The 19,905-nt window shown below is 31.5% G+C and overlaps 1 protein-coding gene across 1 annotated transcript; it reads right to left on the bottom strand.

Annotated features, from left to right (window-relative positions):
* Positions 1-1,401: 1,401 nt before the first annotated feature.
* Positions 1,402-18,221, bottom strand: LOC109175361 (phosphate transporter PHO1-like). The gene is made up of 14 exons (XM_019324620.1): positions 17,916-18,221; positions 16,480-16,581; positions 15,251-15,467; positions 5,953-6,262; positions 5,079-5,127; positions 4,648-4,852; positions 4,265-4,385; positions 3,527-3,776; positions 3,308-3,412; positions 2,985-3,029; positions 2,595-2,747; positions 2,212-2,493; positions 1,908-2,044; positions 1,402-1,541 (listed from the first exon to the last, which is right to left on the bottom strand). Exons 1-14 carry the CDS (start codon positions 18,156-18,158, stop codon positions 1,463-1,465), a joined length of 2,298 nt encoding a protein of 765 aa, XP_019180165.1. The 5' UTR covers positions 18,159-18,221; the 3' UTR covers positions 1,402-1,462.
* Between the last annotated feature and the right edge of the window lie 1,684 nt (positions 18,222-19,905).

Genomic DNA, 19,905 nt, shown 5'->3' with positions numbered 1-19,905 from the left:
TAGATCGGAGTATACCATGTCTCAGTACGTGCCAGTTCAAGATTCGTTCACTAACACTTAAGTGTCAAATCTTTATGTCTCAAAGTCTTCCTTTTCATTCCCTCACATTTTGTGGGGGATTGTTGGGAAAAATGCAAGCCAAAAGAAAATTTTGTGGCTTCACTATTCCTAAATAATTATTCTTGGATTTATTTTCACCACTTAGTGAGTGGCCAAGATATGTTATAGCATGTGGTTCCACATTCACTTGCCTATACTATTTAAAGGAGAGCATAATTTGTTCAGACATAGATTATTTGTATCTTCTTGTTTTATTTTCACTCTGAGTATATTGTGTAAGTTCCAATCTCTGCTCTGGGTGCATGGAGACGAAGATTGTTGTGTTAACCTTTGGGGACGATGCTGCGATTGTGAGCTTGCATGCATCGATAGTGGCGAATTCAATTATGTGACAGTAATTATACTACGCACAACAGTTATTTATTTTCATTTTATCAGCTAATTTTTCCAACAAGAGTACCCAAAAAGAGGCCTAGGGGCTCCTCACAAGGACTTTTCTAGGGTTTGTGAACCCCATGATATCCTCGTGAACTGCTTTAGTCTCGTCGAGTGGAGTAGCATTGAACTCATTCCATGCACAATATTAGTTTTATGTAAGAACTAAAAATGATACATTTTTAATAGTAAAAGTTAAATTAAATTTAGTCAATTTTAAATTTGATAATTAAAAGCAAAAAATACAAGTATTGAAATTTATTTTTTTTTTTGGTGACGAGGGAAACTCGGAGTTACTACTCGTGGGTGTGCACAAGATAAAACTAAAAGTATCTTTTGGAGTGATGTTATATTTTAAAAATATAATGATACTAAAAATAAATATATCAGTTTGGAACACTTAATAAATAATTGTCAATGCAACTACAAAACTTCTTATTATATTCAAAGTTACTACATTTAATTTAGAGTTCTCCTAGCCATTGCTGCTACAAAAGGTTGGGAGCTTCACCAGTTGGATGTTAACAATGCTTTCTTACATGCAGATTTTAATGAAGAGGTGTATATCAGTATATGACTCTACCACCTGTTTTGGCACACTAAAATCTTTTTCTAGTTTAATCTGCAAGAAGGTAAAGTCTCTTTATGACTTCTTTGGCTGTATGTTACGTTGGGATCATAGGATTAATTTACACCAAGAATGCATGTATAACATATCTATGTATTATTGGATATGAAATAAGTGTCTAATTCATCATTCTCATGTAGGTTACATGGTAGTGCCCTATTCAATACTCATAAGTTACATGAAATAATGCACTACTAGCCATTAACTAAGTTACATTTATTAAAAAATATATTTTTTTTTTGAAACCAAAATCCAACAATTTGTACGTGAATGGCACTGTTTACTAGCTAGCTTTTGATGTCGATCAGACAATATAATATATGAGGTGCAGATGGGGTTTCATGTCTCATAAAATGGCAATGGAACCTCCTTAACTGCTCTGAACTTCCCAACGTTGTTCAAATGCTCATTCTCCAGCCTGTTAAAACTCATTTATTATTTGCAACTTTGATAAATATAATCATCCACTCTTAATTTTATATATATATATATATATATATATATATATATATATATATATATATATATATATATATTGCACGGAAATGAGTATGCCATTAGCATGCATATCCACTGCTGAAAATTATGGAATTTCCGACCACCTGAAAGTCATCTTAAATCAAGTCAAAAGGCCTTGTTCCGATCACTTTTGGTATCCGGAAAAACCTTTGTTGCTATTTCCGACCACTTTTTGCTTTCGACTTGATTTAAGATCACTTTCAGGTGGTCGAAAATTTCATAATTTCCAATAGTGATCTGATCTGTACTTTAGCATGTTAGGTACCTGTAGAAGTTCCAGTGTCCACGCCGAATGACCTCCAACGACGCCAACGAGAAGTCAAGTAGTCGCGATTCTAGCATCCCAACATTGAAACGCATCACGGTTTCCACCCAAGCTAGCCTCAACACCACATTCAACGCCTGCAAAGAAAACCCCAAATCTGTTCAGACCGATGAGCATACTATCAGTTTAAACTTTTAGTTGACACAGAACACATCTTTCAATTCAGGCAACAGAATGTATGTAGTGTAACTAGGCTAAGCTATAGCAATTTAGATATGTAATAATGTGGTATATATATACTCACTATTGATACATAGTAAATGGTCTTGTTCTTGAGTATGAGGTTGTCCCTGAGATAGGGATTTTTAGATTTGTGTGAGAAAAATCCCCAGTCCTTGACAAGATCCCAGTACAATTGGTAGATGGTGGCTATTACTGAAGTGGCTAACACAATTGCTAGCCAAATTTGTGAGTCAGGGTTTCTAGCATAGGTTAGCCTAGCGCAAACTGCAACCATGGCCGAAACATACTTTCCTAAGTTCGCCAGCTGATTAACGTCATTGTCGTCGAACCATTTCCTGCCACACTGATCATTACATTAAAAATAACATGTATATATGTGTTAGATCGAAGACCGTACCAAGAGCATTCACAGTCATGGATTTTGGGTACAGGTTTTTTAGTTACCTGCAAAGCACGCCAAAAGTATGGTGCAAAGGAGATAATGTAAGCAAACTCTCTGTAAATCTTTCCAGATTGGCAGGCCTGGGAATTGTATGTTTTGAAGCTTCCAGCAACATAGTAGCAAACGGTTGTTTCCATGTGCCTTAACAATGGGATCTATGAATTGAATGAACAAATATGTGATAGTGTTAGGAAAATATAATCAAATTGAGATCAACAAAACTCTTCCATTTTCCCCTGTCATCAACACTAAAAATTTAGAACTACTATACACAAGTAAGCCGTTGAGCGGAGGCCTAAAGGGTCAATTCCAGCACCTTGCCTTTCAAATGTAGATCTGGCAGCTAGACAGATATAAGGAAATAAAGTTGTGTCTTAAATATCAGTGGTTACCTGGCTAGTAAGTTGATCAGCCATGAAAAAATCTACCATCAAAACCTGCATCATATCATCCACAATAACAATAATGGAGAGTAAGTTGATCTGATATGCAGCCATTTTTACATTACTGGAAATTATGGAATTTTCGACCACTTTAAAGTGATCTTAAATCAAGTCGAAAGCCTTGTTCTGACCACTTTTGGTATCCGGAAAAACCTTTTGTTGCTATTTCCGACCATTTTTTGCTTTCAACTTGATTTAAGTTCACTTTCAGGTTGTCAGAAATTCCATAATTTCCAGCCAGTGTTAGTTGGATTAAACAAAATGGGAACCACCTTGTACAATGGAGAGCAGACTATATTTCGCATCACCCTAAGAAAGCAGAATCGCGTCGAACGATAGAATATATTCAATGGACAGGCAACCAATACCAGGAAACACTGCAAATTAAAACACATCTTTAATTTAAAAGTCATATTTAACTACAGAATTTAGTGAATAATCTCAGTGCTAAAATATTAGCCAGAAAGTTTGAAAATTGTTGAATGGCTAACCAGAAAGATGAATCCAGGAATGGCTTTGACTTGGTTAGGAGAAAATCCACTGGAAAGAAGAAGTAGGTGAAGAAGCATGGCCCCCATAACAAGAGTCATCAAAGAAGTGCAAATTAGGAAAGCATCCGAGTGTTTGAGGGCTGTGTTTGGTTGGAATTCAAATATGAAGTTGTAGTTGATCCTTGTCTTCTTCCATAGGTATAGATTGCACCCATACATGAACAAATGCAAGCTCAGCAAACCAAAAATGCTGCATGTTTAAGACAACCATATCCTTGTAGGTTTAATGTAGTTTGTGTAGCAATGGCATGCATCATGGAAACTATATATTGCTGATCAATGAAAAACATATACTTCAATTAAAGCCGTCAAAATGGGTTTTACCTGTCGGGTCCCCTATATGGGTAGGGATGGGCTTTGAATTTAGTGGCTCACCCCTAAGCGAGCCTGACACACCTATATATGTATATATAGGGTCCCGTTCAGGTGAGAACATGTGGTCATCTGTAGTAATTCACAGTAAGTTCTTCATGAATGCACAATAACTACTCCAGCTCCGTGACTACTATATGAATGCACCGAAACTACTACATAAATTCATGAATTTTACTACACGAATGCACAGTGCATTCACGCAGTAGTCACGTTGCTGGAGTACCATGCATTACTGAAGAAGTCCCTATGTTCTCACATTAAGAATGCTCTCACCTGAAAATAAATAAATAAAGCACAAGGTACCTGAAAACAGGGTATACCGTCTCCAAGTAACTGGCTTCTGTTCCTGGGGAGAACATGCCACTTAAATGTGCCAATATTCCATACACACTAAACAGTGTCATGAAACAACCTGTGAATAGTCCTGCACAATCACAAAAATAAATAAATAACATTAGTTTATGCCCATTATTCTATATAGTATAAGATAGCATTTGTTGATTACATCAATTTAGTGAAATAATCTATCCATTATAGTGCTTTCACTACTTTGCTTCTTCACTTCTAATTTTGTCCAATAATGTTTTTGACTATCAACTTTGTACATATTTTAATCATCCGATCAGCCGAATGACTAAAAATTAAAATAGGTACAAATTTAATAGTGAAATGTAAATATAATTTACCAGCAAAAAAGGGGACCATGTGAGAATCTTTGTGGTGGCGTTGAGGTATTAGAAACTTCATTGCCTTTTTTCTGTCATTATCGGCGTAGTGCTGTGTGAATATGGACTCTACTTCGTCCATTAACCCAACCACCTTATCAGAGCTAATGAAGTGTGATCTTTTTACTTGGCTCAAATAAGTTGTAGATTTTTGCTGTTTAGATACCTGCATGTTTTATTGGAAAAGGAAACCAAAATATATCTTTAAAGTTGCTTTATACCAAACAACTATCAACTAACAGCTAATTTACCAAGCACTTTTCTACAATCAGTTAATGTTATCAACTAGTTATACCCTCTAATTAACTCAATCAGCAAACGGACTCTCAGCTAACAACTATTTACCAAACAGGGCCTTAATCATTTCGTGCATTATATTACAACAACATTACCTTATCAAATTTCTTAAGGATCTTCACAAAAGCCACCATATTCAGAGAGCTGCCATACAAATCAGTTCATTATTAGAACTAGCAGGAATTATTATATTGGTTGAGAATCAAAGCATCTATACAACATTAGCCAAAATACAATATATATATATATATATATATATATATATATATATATATAGGGTCAGGTTCCTAAGAGGTCAGGTCTTCCCGTGCGGTCAGTGCGGCATACACCATTAGGTATGCATAAATGCACCACACTGTGTTCGTAAATACACCATTATGTATTGTGTATTTTTTTTTTTTTTTTGTGGTGTATTTTTTGACATTTCATTCTGCTGTCTAATGGTGTATGCCGCGCTGACCGCACGGGAAGACCTGATTTCACAGGAACCAAAATCTATATATATATATATATATATATATATATATATATATATATTAGATTAACCAGTGAACTAATTTCATGCCGCACGTTTTTTTTACTTAGTAAATGGTAAAACATCATTAACTACCACTAACTTGATGTTCATACAAATGTAATTAAATAGGAAATATATGCAAACTAGAATTACCGACTTGTACCCGTCCCAAACCTGATAGGCTGTCTATGATTGTGTATTGAAGCAATCATTATTGTGTAGACTATACTATCAAATAATATACATTCAATACACAAATAATGTACTTTCAATATATTAAAAATACACATTATATTCTGTGAAAATACATTATTTAAATATTAAAAGCATATTATTTTATATAATGTACATTCAGTACACAAATAATACACTTTTAACATATTAAAAATATACTTTTATTATGATACACACTGCACAATATATAATCGTAAACTCTTGGGAAACAAAGTTACCTGTATAATTTTAGTAACTTGAGGCCCCGGTAGAGTTCCACAAAAGCCCCTCTTATAATCTTTTCAGCACATTGGATTTTCTTCTTGCGGATATAATCTCTACTACTGCCATTATCCTTCTTATGATTAGCCTCACTTACCAAATCATCCCAACGCATAGACGTAAGAGCTGCGACGGTTTGTGCCGGCGTCGTCGCCGGAATTTCAATTCTCACCGCCGTCTTTTTGAACTTTGCCGCCGTTGATGATTCTTTAACTGATTTTATCCCCTCCTTTTCTAAGGTGGCAATCACGTCGTCTGCTGCACCTTCTGCCATGAGCATTGCAATTATGAAATAATTCACTTTTCTTTTTCTTACATAATAATTTTACAAGGATAAAAGAATGTAATGTGCCAAATATATATAACATTTTCTCATTATAAAGGAGAGTATTAAATGGGGACAAGTGGGCAACTCATCGAAGTGGTCATGTTGTTGATTTGATAATCATAAGATTACATGTTTGATTCTCAATCAGAGTGATTTCCTTAATTTAAACCAGGCAGTTATGGGCAACTTAAGTTAGTTTATTTTATTGTGATTTTTTTGTCAGCTAAGATCATACTCTTGAATAGTAGTTATGAGTTTTTCTTGTCAATAAAAAATAAGAGTATTAAATGACTTATTAATAGAAGGTAACGAGAATGCTATATTAGCTAATAGAAAATTAAGTGACGATCCAATTATATTAACTGATGAAAATTGAATTAGTCTACTAAAAAATCCATACTTGTACGAATTAAAAAATTACACAAACTTTTCATTAAAGTGATCTAGTCCTTGGTGGCTTCTGTTTGAAGCATTGTGGATTCCACCTATCTGAGAAAACATTCCCTGCTGGTTTTTTTTTTTTTTTATACGTTTTTTTCCTAGTTTAATTTGGGGAGTCCAATGACCCAAATTATAGTCTCAGAGTCAAAGATGTAGGTGGAAGTTGAATATTGGGCTAATCCTATCAAGCTTTGCACTTATTTGAACGAGCTCAATTAAAATTTTTGACATTTTTAAATAAACATTTTGCATTTTCAATTTTGATAAACTAGCACGTTTACATTAATAAATATAAACTTATACATGTCAAGTACTATGTAATGTGATGACACCTCCATTATCATTTCAAATGGGACACACACACACATCATTCAATCAATATAAACCTGCATTTCTAAATTGTAACTAAAAATAATTATTATATTTATATTATAATAATTAAAATAATTTTTTATTTTTTATTATTTATTTTCATACAAAATATTTTATTTTGCAATAAATTTATTAAAATTTTATTTATAAATTAATAAAAAATATTAATTAAAGATGAGTTTACATATAAATTCTCGGATCACACTTGTGTGAGTTCATCTCACGTAAGGATCCTTATCAGTGAGACGAGTCGGGTCGGGTCAATATGAAAATGTAATATTTATACTGAAAAATGTAATACTAAATCAGGAATAAAGTATTATTACATTTTGATGTAAAAGTATTATTTTTTGTATCAAAAGTATTACATTTTCCTTTATAAGTAGTGTTGGCAAGTGTTTGTTATTTATAAAGGCAAATGTAATACTTTTGAAAACAAAATGTAATACTTTAAAATCAAAATGTAAAAGTGTTACATTTTTTCTTCAAAAGTATTACATTTTCCCATATAAGTAATAAACATTTTATTCCTGATTTACTATTAGATTTTCTAGTATAAGTATTACATTTCATCTTGACTGGACTCATCTCATGGACAAGGATCCTCCATGAGACGTTTTCACACAAATTTTTGCCTAAATTCTCTCTCTATATATTTTATTCCATATCCCTTGTGAAATAAGAATAGCCTTAAGTGGCTCGAGCTACCGAGCTAACCCACTAAATTTCGGACTAGCCCCTTCTTTGGACCATCGAATTTATCAGTTTTGGGCTTATTATGTCAGATCAGTCTATTGATTTCGGCTTAAGATTAACATCTCAAAAGTCGAACTCCCATCATATCAGTGGAGTGTTGATTTTAATTAAGTGTGGTGGTCTATCACATGAGCTAGTCCCGCGGGTGACCACAACACTTTTATCAGTGGAGAAAACAATATTTCTCACGTTTTTTTACCAATATTTCCAGACATTGTCCAATGAAAAAGTTTTAGTTATTATGCAACAACAAATGAATTAAGGGCTTCTCAAAAAAAATAAAAATTGAATTAAGTGCTAGTGTGTTTTGAGTATATCAAGGGCGTGTCCACTCTACAATTGAAGGACGCAAATTTCTACTTTTGAGTTCAATTTTCACGGGAAATAATAAAAACTACGGAGTATTTAATATTGTAACATGTATTATAATTATTACACGTGTCCTCGTATTTTTTTGATACAACCTATAAGATTTTTTGCTTATATTTGATACAAATTGACACTTTGTAGATATTTTTTTTTATTATGTCCGATACAAATTGACATTCGTCAGGAGGTTAGTAATTAAGTGTCTCAAACAACTTGACTGATATTTAAATGGTAGATTATTGTGTAGACAAAGACTAAAGATCAAGATCTGGCGTCGCAATGTAGAGTTACTCTCAATTTATTGGACTCTTTATAGACAGCCTACAATAATCTTCAATCTTACTTTCTATCTAAAAGGCCGTTGATTTACTATGATTTATCATACTACTAATATGTCGGGCCGAGATTTCAAGACTCATGAAGTCAAGGATTTCACATTTTGTGGGCAAAGTTACTAATGAAGTTAATGGAGAATGAATGCCAAAAAATTACACTCCTTTATAGACAATAATCTATATATTTAGAGTTAGGTTGCTAATCACACAGGATGGAAAATACGATTCCCTGTTTGGTAAATGACTGTTAGCTGATTGGGTTAATTATAAATTGAGTATAACTTTTTTTTTTTTAAACCAACCAAACGATCTCATTATAATAACTCCGCAATACAATCTGGAGGTGCTTGAAGCCACTCTCCAATGACAAAGGAAGAACCAGCCACCCGTCCTAGCGTGTGAGCGATCTGGTTCGCTGACCTTTTGACATGGCGAACACTAACATTCGTAATGCCACTAGCAATTTCACGACACTGCTTCACTACCAAACTAACATAAGAAAACTCCTGTCTAGTAGAGTATAACTAGTTGATAACATTAGCTAATTATAGAGATGTGTTTGGTAAATTAGCTGATAGCTGTTTGGTATAATTTCTTTTCTCAAAAAGCTAATTGAAAAAAGTTGTTTTGAACTGCTTTTTAAATTTTAGCATTTTAGAGTTACAAAATGCTAATTAACCAAACACTTATATTGATTTTTTTAATCAAGTCAAATAATTAATAGGGATCAAATAAATCAAAATTAGTTGATAAGCTAATTATTTTATCAAAGAGTGCCTAAATATCTTCAATTATATGGACTTAGAAAGTTACAAGATTTTATGTGAATTTAAGTTTCTTGATTGGCAATGAGGAATATGGCTAAGTTATTTTTCAAACTTAGTACATGAGAATTAAATAACTATTAAAACCAACATGAGGGACAATAGCCATTGGTTACAATTAAAATTAGAGCTATCAGAAGAAAATTAGAGCTATCAGAATGGTTAAACTTTTTAGGCTGGATAGTCTCATCCCACAATAAAGGTGGACATACGGACTTTGATTTTTGAAGCCCATCAAGTGGCAACCTTTTGCGTGCTCTAGTGGTTCACCAAGCCGCTTAGTTCTTTTATTTATATGTATGTATATTTTAAAAAATGGATTAGTAATTAGTACATTATATAAACTAGTATTAGTATTTGTCCTGTGCGATGCACGAAAATAAAAATATATTCTAGATGATGTTTATTCATATATAAAATTTTTGTTATTTAATAATTATTATGTGTGAATTCCTATGATAAAATTATGAACATAAATATATTTACAATTAAAATAATATTTAAGGTGGGTGATTACTACAAATCTTAAACTATATTAAAAATTTAGTACATAGTATTTAATAATACAAATTTTTAAGAACTTAGTAAACTACAATAGTAATTGAATTACAATTTTAGAGTCACCACGGATCAAAATTTTTAGACCTTTGAGATTTCTAACTCTAGATGTAGCAACATACAATTGACATTTAAAGACCAAAATCACAATCTTAGTTCGAACATTGATTTTTTCTTCCAAATACTATCGAATTAAGTGTGTAATCAATAAAAGATGAGAACTAATAATTCGAGAATATAATCTTAATGTTACTAAGCCTACTTCACGTCAATTAAGTTGGATAGTGTTGTTGGATAGTATCCGATGAATCCACGAATAACGCATCTTTGTCTTCGATCGTAATCCTCAATATGCACATCAACAATCTTAAATATTAGGCCGCCTAGCTATGCCATATATTAATTTCAAACTTATGAACTTTGGGGTTGCATGCAATAAAAAAGTATATTTTAAATATACTAAGGGTACATTATATATGTATGTAAGGTACTTTCAATATAAAAATAATGTATTTTTAATATATTAAAAATGTATTTGATATTCATGATCCATACAATTATGTGGACCATACATACATACATACATACATACATACATACATACATACATACATACATACATACATACATACATATATATATATATATATATATATATATATATATATATATATATATATATATATATATATATATATATATATATCTACTATCTACTATACTAATAAGAGTCCAAGAGAGTTAGGCCTATAATGGGTAGAAAAAATGGCGGTCAAATTTTTTAATCAAATGAATGGCTCAGATTAATCAGATTTTAATTTTTTCTTAAGATTTCCTAATTTATCCTTAATGAATATGATTTTCCGTTAAATATTATCTTTTCCGTTAATTTCTGTTAGTTCACTGTTAACTTACTCATTGATTTTAATAAGAAAGGTCTTAGGTTCGAACCTCATCCCAATCAAAGTTGACATAATTAGTATTCCATTTTACTCGTATTAAATTAAATAATAATTTAGTAGCTATAACAAAAAATAATACATATGCATTTCTTTAATTTAGAATTATGTGTCTACAATGTCTTTATTCAAAAAAAATTATTCATTATCAATATATCAATATATTAAATAAGATAAATAATTTCATTAGTTATATTGTCTTTATTTTTCTCCAATATAAAAATTCTTTACATTCAATTTCATCCATTGATTATATTCGCTACATTATCCCTACAATGTCTTTATTAAAAAAAAAATCATTATCAATAAATTAATTAAGATAAATGATTTTATTAGTTATATTGTCTTTATATTTCTCCAATGTAAAAATTATTTACATTCAAATTCATCAATTGATTATATTCACTACATTGTCTATTATCTTTAATTTTTTGTGCACTATTTTTAACTAAATATCAAAGTTATAATACAAAATAATGCTATATATTTATTTACCAAGTATTTTATTAATACCATGAAAAATTAAAAAAATATAATTAATAAAGCCAATCATATTAACTACTTGAGGGATTTGTTGACAAAGAGAGTATTCAAACCACACAACAAAAAGTGAGAACTACCTCGCAATGTCCTTGTTTGACAATCAGCAGTTACCGGATTTGACCAGCGAATTATATCAACGGTTGGTAAAAAAATATTTGAAAAAATTAGCTGTTTAGATTAACAAGTGAAATGAGCTAAGGGTATACACATATTTAATAATAATAATAATAATAATAATAATAATAATAATAATAATAATAATAATAATAATAATAATAATAATAATAATAATAATAATAATAATAATAATAATTGTTTTAAAAAATAAAAAATAATAATATAATATAATTAAGTCAATCATATTAAGTATTTTGGGGATTTATCGACAAAAAAAGTATTCAAATCACACAACAAATTGAAGTACGAAACTAACTCGCAATGTCCTTGTTTGACAATTAGCTGTTAACTCTTCAATATTAGTATATATTTAATATTTTATGCCTTAATTTTTATTTGCTCTCCCTTATGTCCCGTATTTGGTTTCAATCATACATATACAATTATTTTATTGACAATTATAATCAATCTTGACTATACTACCTTGCATTTGTAAATTTAGAATTACCTATTTAAATACGCAAATTCGACATTCAATTATCCATGCATGAACAATTCTAATATAATCTTGCATTTATATACTTTAAAGTACTTATTTAAAAAAACACATTGGGCATTATCTCAATCGCACAATGCGCGTAAAAAACTAGTATATATATATATATATATATATATATATATATATATATATATATATATATATATATATATATATATATATTATCATTATTATTATTGTAATTATTATTGTTATTATTATTATAATTAACAATATTATTATGGTCTTGTAAAATTAGATGTTGATTATTACCATTTAATTTTTACAAGATGATATGACTTTATTATATATAGGATAGGATGATTTGTTATTGATTTATGGATTAATGAATTATTATATATTTGATTATTTATTATGATTTATAACTTTATTAATTATTACTGTATTTAACAAATGTATTAATTTTTTATTTAAACAAACCAAATTATTTGCGAGTTTGAGCCTCAGTGGAGGCGTTATTGGCTCGTTGTGCTTCAGTAGGTTGAGAAAGTAGCTATGAACAGATACTACATTGTAATAGAGTCAGTAGCATTCCAAAAAAAAAAAAAATTATTTTAATATGCACTTATTGGCCTTGTTCGGTAATCAGCATACTTTTATATAATAGATCCGTGTTTATCTTACAAGGTGGACAGGGTCCAATACGATGTCGTTCTGCAATTCAGAAGTAACGGTGCTGTTAGTGGCACCTAGGGGTGTAAATGAGCCAAGCGGCTCGCGAGTCGCTCGTGAGCGGTTCGGTCAACGCTCGGCTCGAACTCGGTCAAAATCGAGCTCGGGTCGAGCTCGAGTAGCTCGTGGATTAAACGAGCACGAGCCGAGCTTAGGTATTGTAGGCTCGCGGCTCGACGAGCCGCTCGCGAGCCTTATAATATATTATATAATATATAATATATAATATAATTATATTATATTTAGTATATAAAAATAATAATTAGGGGACGGAAATTAAAATACTTTAATAATTATGTATGGATAAAAATCATAAAATAAAGTAGTTTAAATTTTAAATCAAACAGATCAAATTCGAGATCAAAATTGAGCTCAAATTCGAGCCTAAACTCGAGCTCGAATTCGAGTCTGAACTCGAGCTCGAGTTCAGGCTCGAATTCGAGCTCGAGCTCGAGCAGCTCAACAATTGCCGAGCTCGAGCTCGAGCATCAATTCACGAGCTCGAACGAGCTCGAGCTCGAGCTCGAGCAGTGCTATCATTAACGAGCACGAGCATGAGCCTACCCAGGCTCGGGCTCGGCTCGGCTCGTTTACACCCCTAGTGGCACCGTACGTTTTCCCTCCACCAATCAGATTTTTCTTTTTTTATTTGTCAAAAGAATTCAACGACATCAAAAATTGTGAATATACTGTTACGTAACGGTGAATATAGAGTTCTGCAGTTATGAATATAGAATTCAAAAATTATGAATATAGAGTTCTATAATTATGAACATAGAGTTCAGTAATTATGAACATAGAGTTCAGTAATTATGAACATAGACTTCTAGAGTTCAAAAGTTATGAACATAGAGTTCTATAATTATGAACATAGAGTTATGTAATTGTGAATATAGAGTTCAATAATTGTGAATATGGAGTTCAAAAATTATGAACATAGAGTTCTATAATATGAACATATAGTTCAGTAATTATGAACATAGACTTCTTATGGAGTTCAAAAATTATACATAGAGTTCTATAATTATGAAAATAGAGTTCAGTAAGTATGAATATAAACTTCCTAAAGACAAACGTCGTTAACGGCGAAAGAAAGCAATTTTTTTAAATTGACACGACATCGTTTTCCATCAAAACGACGCCGTTTTAGAACTGTGTCCACCTTGCAAGATGGACACGGTTCCACATCATAATTTGCCGGTAATCAGCATATCAGATCCACCACTTTAGACATTTTGACAAAGTCAAAATACCAAAAAATTTATTTGGTAAACAATTATTTGAAGTGTTCCAAACCGCTGTAATTCTGAACGCTACTTTTAACATCATTTGGAAAACGAAATTTGTTTTCCCAAGACACCCATCCCATAAAATTAAAAATAGAAAATTAATTAGATTTCTAAAGAAGCCTTAGGACTCTACTTTTTCTACCCAATTAGCCTTAGACTCCTCAACGCCCGTTTTACCATTATTTTATTTTGTTATGTGGGATTGTTGAACGTTGGTCGGGTCATCCGAGTTCAGCCATGCTCGACTCAAGACATATATGGCATTGTGACTTACTATGAACGGATGTGGTTAAATGGTTAATGTCTACATACTTATCAGCAATTGGTTTTAAAAAAAAGATATGACAACCAAATAACTATAGAACTATGTGGTTAAGCGTGCTAAACTTACAAGATGGATGACTCATTGAGAAGTAAGCATTGTACAACGCTGAAATTCAACAATTGGAATCAGAATTGAGGTCGCGGGTTCGAATTGATGGCGAAACAGTAGCCGAGTTTAGTCCTAGATAAGAAGGACATAGGTCGGGTCAAGTCCAATTTTGGGAGGAAAATTAATTTGTGTTAAATGGTTAATATCCACACAATGTATAAGGGGTTTGTGACTCTCCTTTGTCCTAAACAAAGCCATTAACTTTTTTATATTAATTTTTTTTATTAAGTCCAAAGTTTTTAGAACTTGGTTAGCCTGTCATAGCAATCATTATGTTGTCAGTACGTGCCCACCTTGCAAGGTGAGCACGGTTTCATATCCTTAATTTCTATACTGTAGATTCATAATTTCTATACTATAGATTCATAATTTCTATACTGTATAGTTATCAAATATGAACATATAGTTCAATGATTTGTGAATACAGAGTTCAACAATTGGGAATATGAACATTGAAAATTATGATAATAGAGTTTTGTAATTGTGAATATAGAGTTCAATAATTATGAATCTATAGTATAGAAATTATGAATCTATAATATAGAAATTATGAATCCAATTCGGCACAATGTTGCTGAACATAATTTGTCCCTTGTCTAAGGGTGAGCTTTTAGTAGACCCCATTTCGTTGATCCATTTTGATGACTCTAATTCAGATATAAATTGAGATATGTAATAGAATGTAATTTTTGGTACTGACCAGAAAAATCGATGTTGTTGTCATTGTACAAGTTAGACGATGGTGAGCTCAATGGGAGACCTTTGCGGCGATCATTGAGGACTTGCTTGAGATCAAAGAGAACTTCAAGTTGATTGTTTAAAATCTCCCCTCTTTCAACAAACTCACCCTCTTTCATCTTGTAAAACTCATTAACTTTCTCCAGCTCCTCATCCAATTTTACAAAAAATCTTTTCACCTACACTTGCAAAATAAGCATGAGGGTAATACTTGCAGTAAAGCATATCATTAGGTTAAAAAAAATTAGTTTAAATAACATTTATGTAATTGCAAGTATAGAAATGGTGACAACTCTAATCAAGTTGACTAGACTGTTGGTTTGGTAATTATTATGAGGTTCTAAGTTCAACTCCCAGTGAGAGTGACTTATTGGCATTTTGCTTTTAATTTGAGCCGGTTACGGTATACCTCCTTGTAGTCCTTTGCTGGCTATGGTCATATAATAAGACATTGTTTGAGCTGGTCAGCTATGGACAACCTAGATTATTTTAGTTTATCTCCTTATCTTTTGTTGGCTTGGTCACAAGGCACCGAAATTTACCCAGTGCATAACATTAAGAAATAGTCACAGATTTCCTTGACAAAATAAACACAATTCCACAACATAACGATTGCAATTTTGGCCATGGTCCATGGTAAAATTTGCCTAAGTATTGCTCTGAGGGTTGGGCATGGGCTTGGGTTTGGGCCATGCCCACCTCTAAAACTCTATCCATTACGTTGGTCTCTTAATAATTAATATGTCATTGCTTTGTTTTGTTTTGTTTTTTTTGTTTTTTTTTTTTTTTTTGATTTTTTGGTTTTTTTTTTGGCTTTCTAGTATATTAAGACCATGTTTGATAACATAGTTAGTTTATCAATTATTTTTGATTTATTTAATCATTATTAGATGTTTGACTTGGTTTAACAATCAAATATAAGTGTTTGATTAATTAGTTTTTTGTAACAGTTTATTGCTCTAAAATGCTAAAATTAAAAAAATATTCAAAGCAACTTTTTCGAAAAGCTTTTTGAGAAAGTAATTTTGCATGTAATCAACTATCAGCTAACAGCTAATTTACCAAACATTTTTATACAATTAGTTAATGCTATCAACTAGTTAAATCCAATAATTCAATCAAGTAATAGCTGTTAGCTAACAAATATTTACCAAACACTTCCTAAATATTTTTCTCCCAGCAATATATTACCTCATCTTCCTCGGAAAATAGCTGAGCTAGCTCATTTTCAGGCTCATCATACGTTTCTTCTTCTCCACTGCCATTGTCATCTTCAATACCATTTCCCTTCACCTTTAAGGTTTCAAAATTGATTAGTATCCACCATAACATTTATTCTATTATTTATTTATTTATTTTTTTAAATCAAAATGATTATTGGTTAATGCTAACATTATCATTTGTTACAATTGTATCGTACAACATACAAGCTAAGCACATGTTCACAAATAAGTATTTAATTATTTACAAATTCTTGAAATTCAACGTTGTTGTCAAAACTCATTAATCTATCCATAGCCATCAAATAAATCTGTTTTAAATATCTAACAAAAATATTCACATTCATGCAATATACTTGAGGTGTAATTTGAATAAATCTTTTTTAATCTTAAATGATATTGACATCCCCACTGACTTCATTATTAAAGAATAATTGATATTTCTTTGTTACATATAATTTTAAAGAGTAAATATTTAGATGCTGTTAATCTGTCATAGTTTAGAAATGAGAAGGATGATAAAAAGTACTCCGTAGTAAATATCTGTTATCCTCTAATTCCCGGTGTCCTGGTAATTAACATGGAAACCTTTATTCAATTTCATGCGACGTTGCATTAATGTTTTGGTAGACAAAAGTCAAAAAGAAAAGAAAAGAAAAAAGAAATAATGAATAAAGAAAACTTCTCGCATGTCTTATGTCTACAACACTTAGTGCGGTGCATCAAACACTGAGAAAATAGAAAAGAAAAGAAATGTCCAATAAAAAGGGTGGTCGATTGAGTAGAGAATAATTTTTGTACTTAAAAATTATGAGTTCGATTCTTACTAATACTATCGTTGTCGAACTTGTAACACATAGTCTAACTATTGTGATTGACCTTTTTAGGAATTATAAGAGTAGAGTTTATTCCTTGCACCCTCCTAAGAAGTGGCTGAGAGTTTAAAAAAAAAAAAAAAAACAAAACAAAAAAAAAACAAAAAAAAAAACAAAAAAAAAAAAAAAAAACAAACAAACAAACTTCAATTTTAAAAATAAAATTGACTTTGTCCCAAAACTTAAAGGGTAATCATATTTCGTACGAATTTTTAGAAAGCAACTAAAACGTAAAGAAAAATGATAAGTATTTCTTATCAATTGGTCTTGTGTGAGAACACCTCATATGACATGTGTAATTCTTATTGTTCAATCAATACATATTACTTTTAGACAAGTTAAACAAATATGATAAATAAAATGAGATGGAGAAAGTAATAAAATAGAATAAATTAATATCTTATTCGAAATAAAATGGGATGAATGAAGAAATATGTATTCTCTTTATTAAAAGAGTTCCCCCCCTCGTTTAATTCCTGAGAAAAGGAAAGTTAAAAACTTAAACGGTACAGGTGATTCGTAAATTCAATACCTGAATTCTTTCGTCGGGATTTTCGACGGAACAACGTTGAAACTTGTCGGAAATTTTCTTGACTAAAGCACGCATGGGTTCGAAAATGGAGAGGCCGGCGTCGGAGTTTTGGCCTTCGACATGTTTGCGTTCTCTTGCAACCTTAATTTTCTTGATTAGTTTCTTTAGCTGCCAATAGTTTAAGAAAGCGTCCTTCCACTCGGGTATAAGTTGGGCTTCCAGCTCTTTCGAGAATTTCACCATTGCAGAATTAACAGAGAAAAAAAGGATGATGAGGAAATGAAGTAGAATAAGAAGGTCTAGTGGGGAGTATTAACGATCAGTATTTATAAAGGCACAGAGAGGGTGGGGGAATATCCCTCCAAATATTTCTGACGTGGCCTAATATCTTTGGCCACAAAACCACAACAAAAGCAATGTAATAGAATTCTTCGGAAAATAAGCAGCATAGATGTAAGTGGTTTGATTTATGGTACGGTAAAGCCTACGGCCACTACTAAAACTCCCATTGGAATCTTGTAATGGTGCATGTCGGGATTGCCGCCGGATTTTCAAGTAATGGTATGCGTGGAGGGAATGCAACCCAATAGTTCCGAAGGCGGCCTAACGGGTTCTCATGTAGGAAGGCAACGAAATTTTTTAATCATTATTGTGTGGACCATACTATCATATAATATACTTTTAGAATATTAAAAATGTATATTATATTTCGAGAAAGTACATTATTTCAATACACGAATAATGTAATTTTAATATATTAAAAATGTACCTTTTTGTTATAGTCCATACAATAATTTGTCGAAAAATTCTAGTTGAGCCTACATGCTGGAGGAATGAATACTCAATAAGTTCGCATGTAGAGAATACGGTGAAAAGTCCTAGTTGAGCCTACATGGAGAGATGGTAGCCCAATACGTCCACATGTAGACAATGCGGTGAAAAGTCCTAGTTACGTTGGGCCCGCATGCATGGAGGGATGGTAGCCCAATAGGTCCGCGTGTAGGGAAGGCAGTGAAAACTCCTAGTACTCATTTGTACAATTTGGATAATTTCTTCTTTTGATGTGCACATAATATATTTTGAGAAACATCTCTTAAGGTACCAAGAATAATATTGAGTTTGTTCATAAAGGACCAAAGTTGGAGAATTGAAATGGATGTGATGCATAGAAGATACTACTCTATTAAATAGAGGACATGTCACTATTATATTATTCATGTGTTTTGTTCTTTGATGAGGGTTGTGCTAGTGCTTGCACCCAAGTGAGAGAATGTAAGATTTTCTCGTATAATATATATATATATATATATATATATATATATATATATATATATATATATATATATATATATATATATATATATATATATATATATAATAAACTTCAAATGCAGCGGGGTCTTCCCGTGCGGCGGTGCGTCGGGATTCCAGAATACACCAACAGTGTTATAACAATATGCACCAACAGTGTAACAAAAACACACCACAATGAAATGCAATAAAACATCACAAAATACACAACAGACTCAAAAAATACATCATATAACTCATCACCCCCAATGGTGTATTTCTGCACAGTGTATGGTGTTTTTACTCACACCTAATGGTGTGTGTTTGGTGATGCAGGGCTCTGTTTACTCTCTTTTTTTGTGGTGTATTTTCCTAACGTTGATGGTGCATATTTGTTGGTGTTGCCGCACCGTAAGAAATCGCCGCACCTGAACTCGCCTATATATATATATATATATATATATATATATATATATATATATATATATATATATATATATATATATATATATATATATATATATATATATATATATGAGAGCATTAAATTAAATGTTACAAGTTGATTAGACTTATTAAATAGTTTGGTTGGACTGAATAACTAAAAATTGTTAGTTAACTAGAGCGTGTGCCTAATATAAAGCATGTATATATTGATGAGATACATGATATACATTATATAGCACTTAAAGTTCTGATA

The sequence above is a fragment of the Ipomoea nil genome, unplaced genomic scaffold (assembly GCF_001879475.1).
Source record: "Ipomoea nil cultivar Tokyo-kokei standard unplaced genomic scaffold, Asagao_1.1 scaffold0688, whole genome shotgun sequence".
NCBI lineage: Eukaryota > Viridiplantae > Streptophyta > Magnoliopsida > Solanales > Convolvulaceae > Ipomoea > Ipomoea nil.
This window is presented reverse-complemented; position numbering and strand designations above follow the sequence as displayed.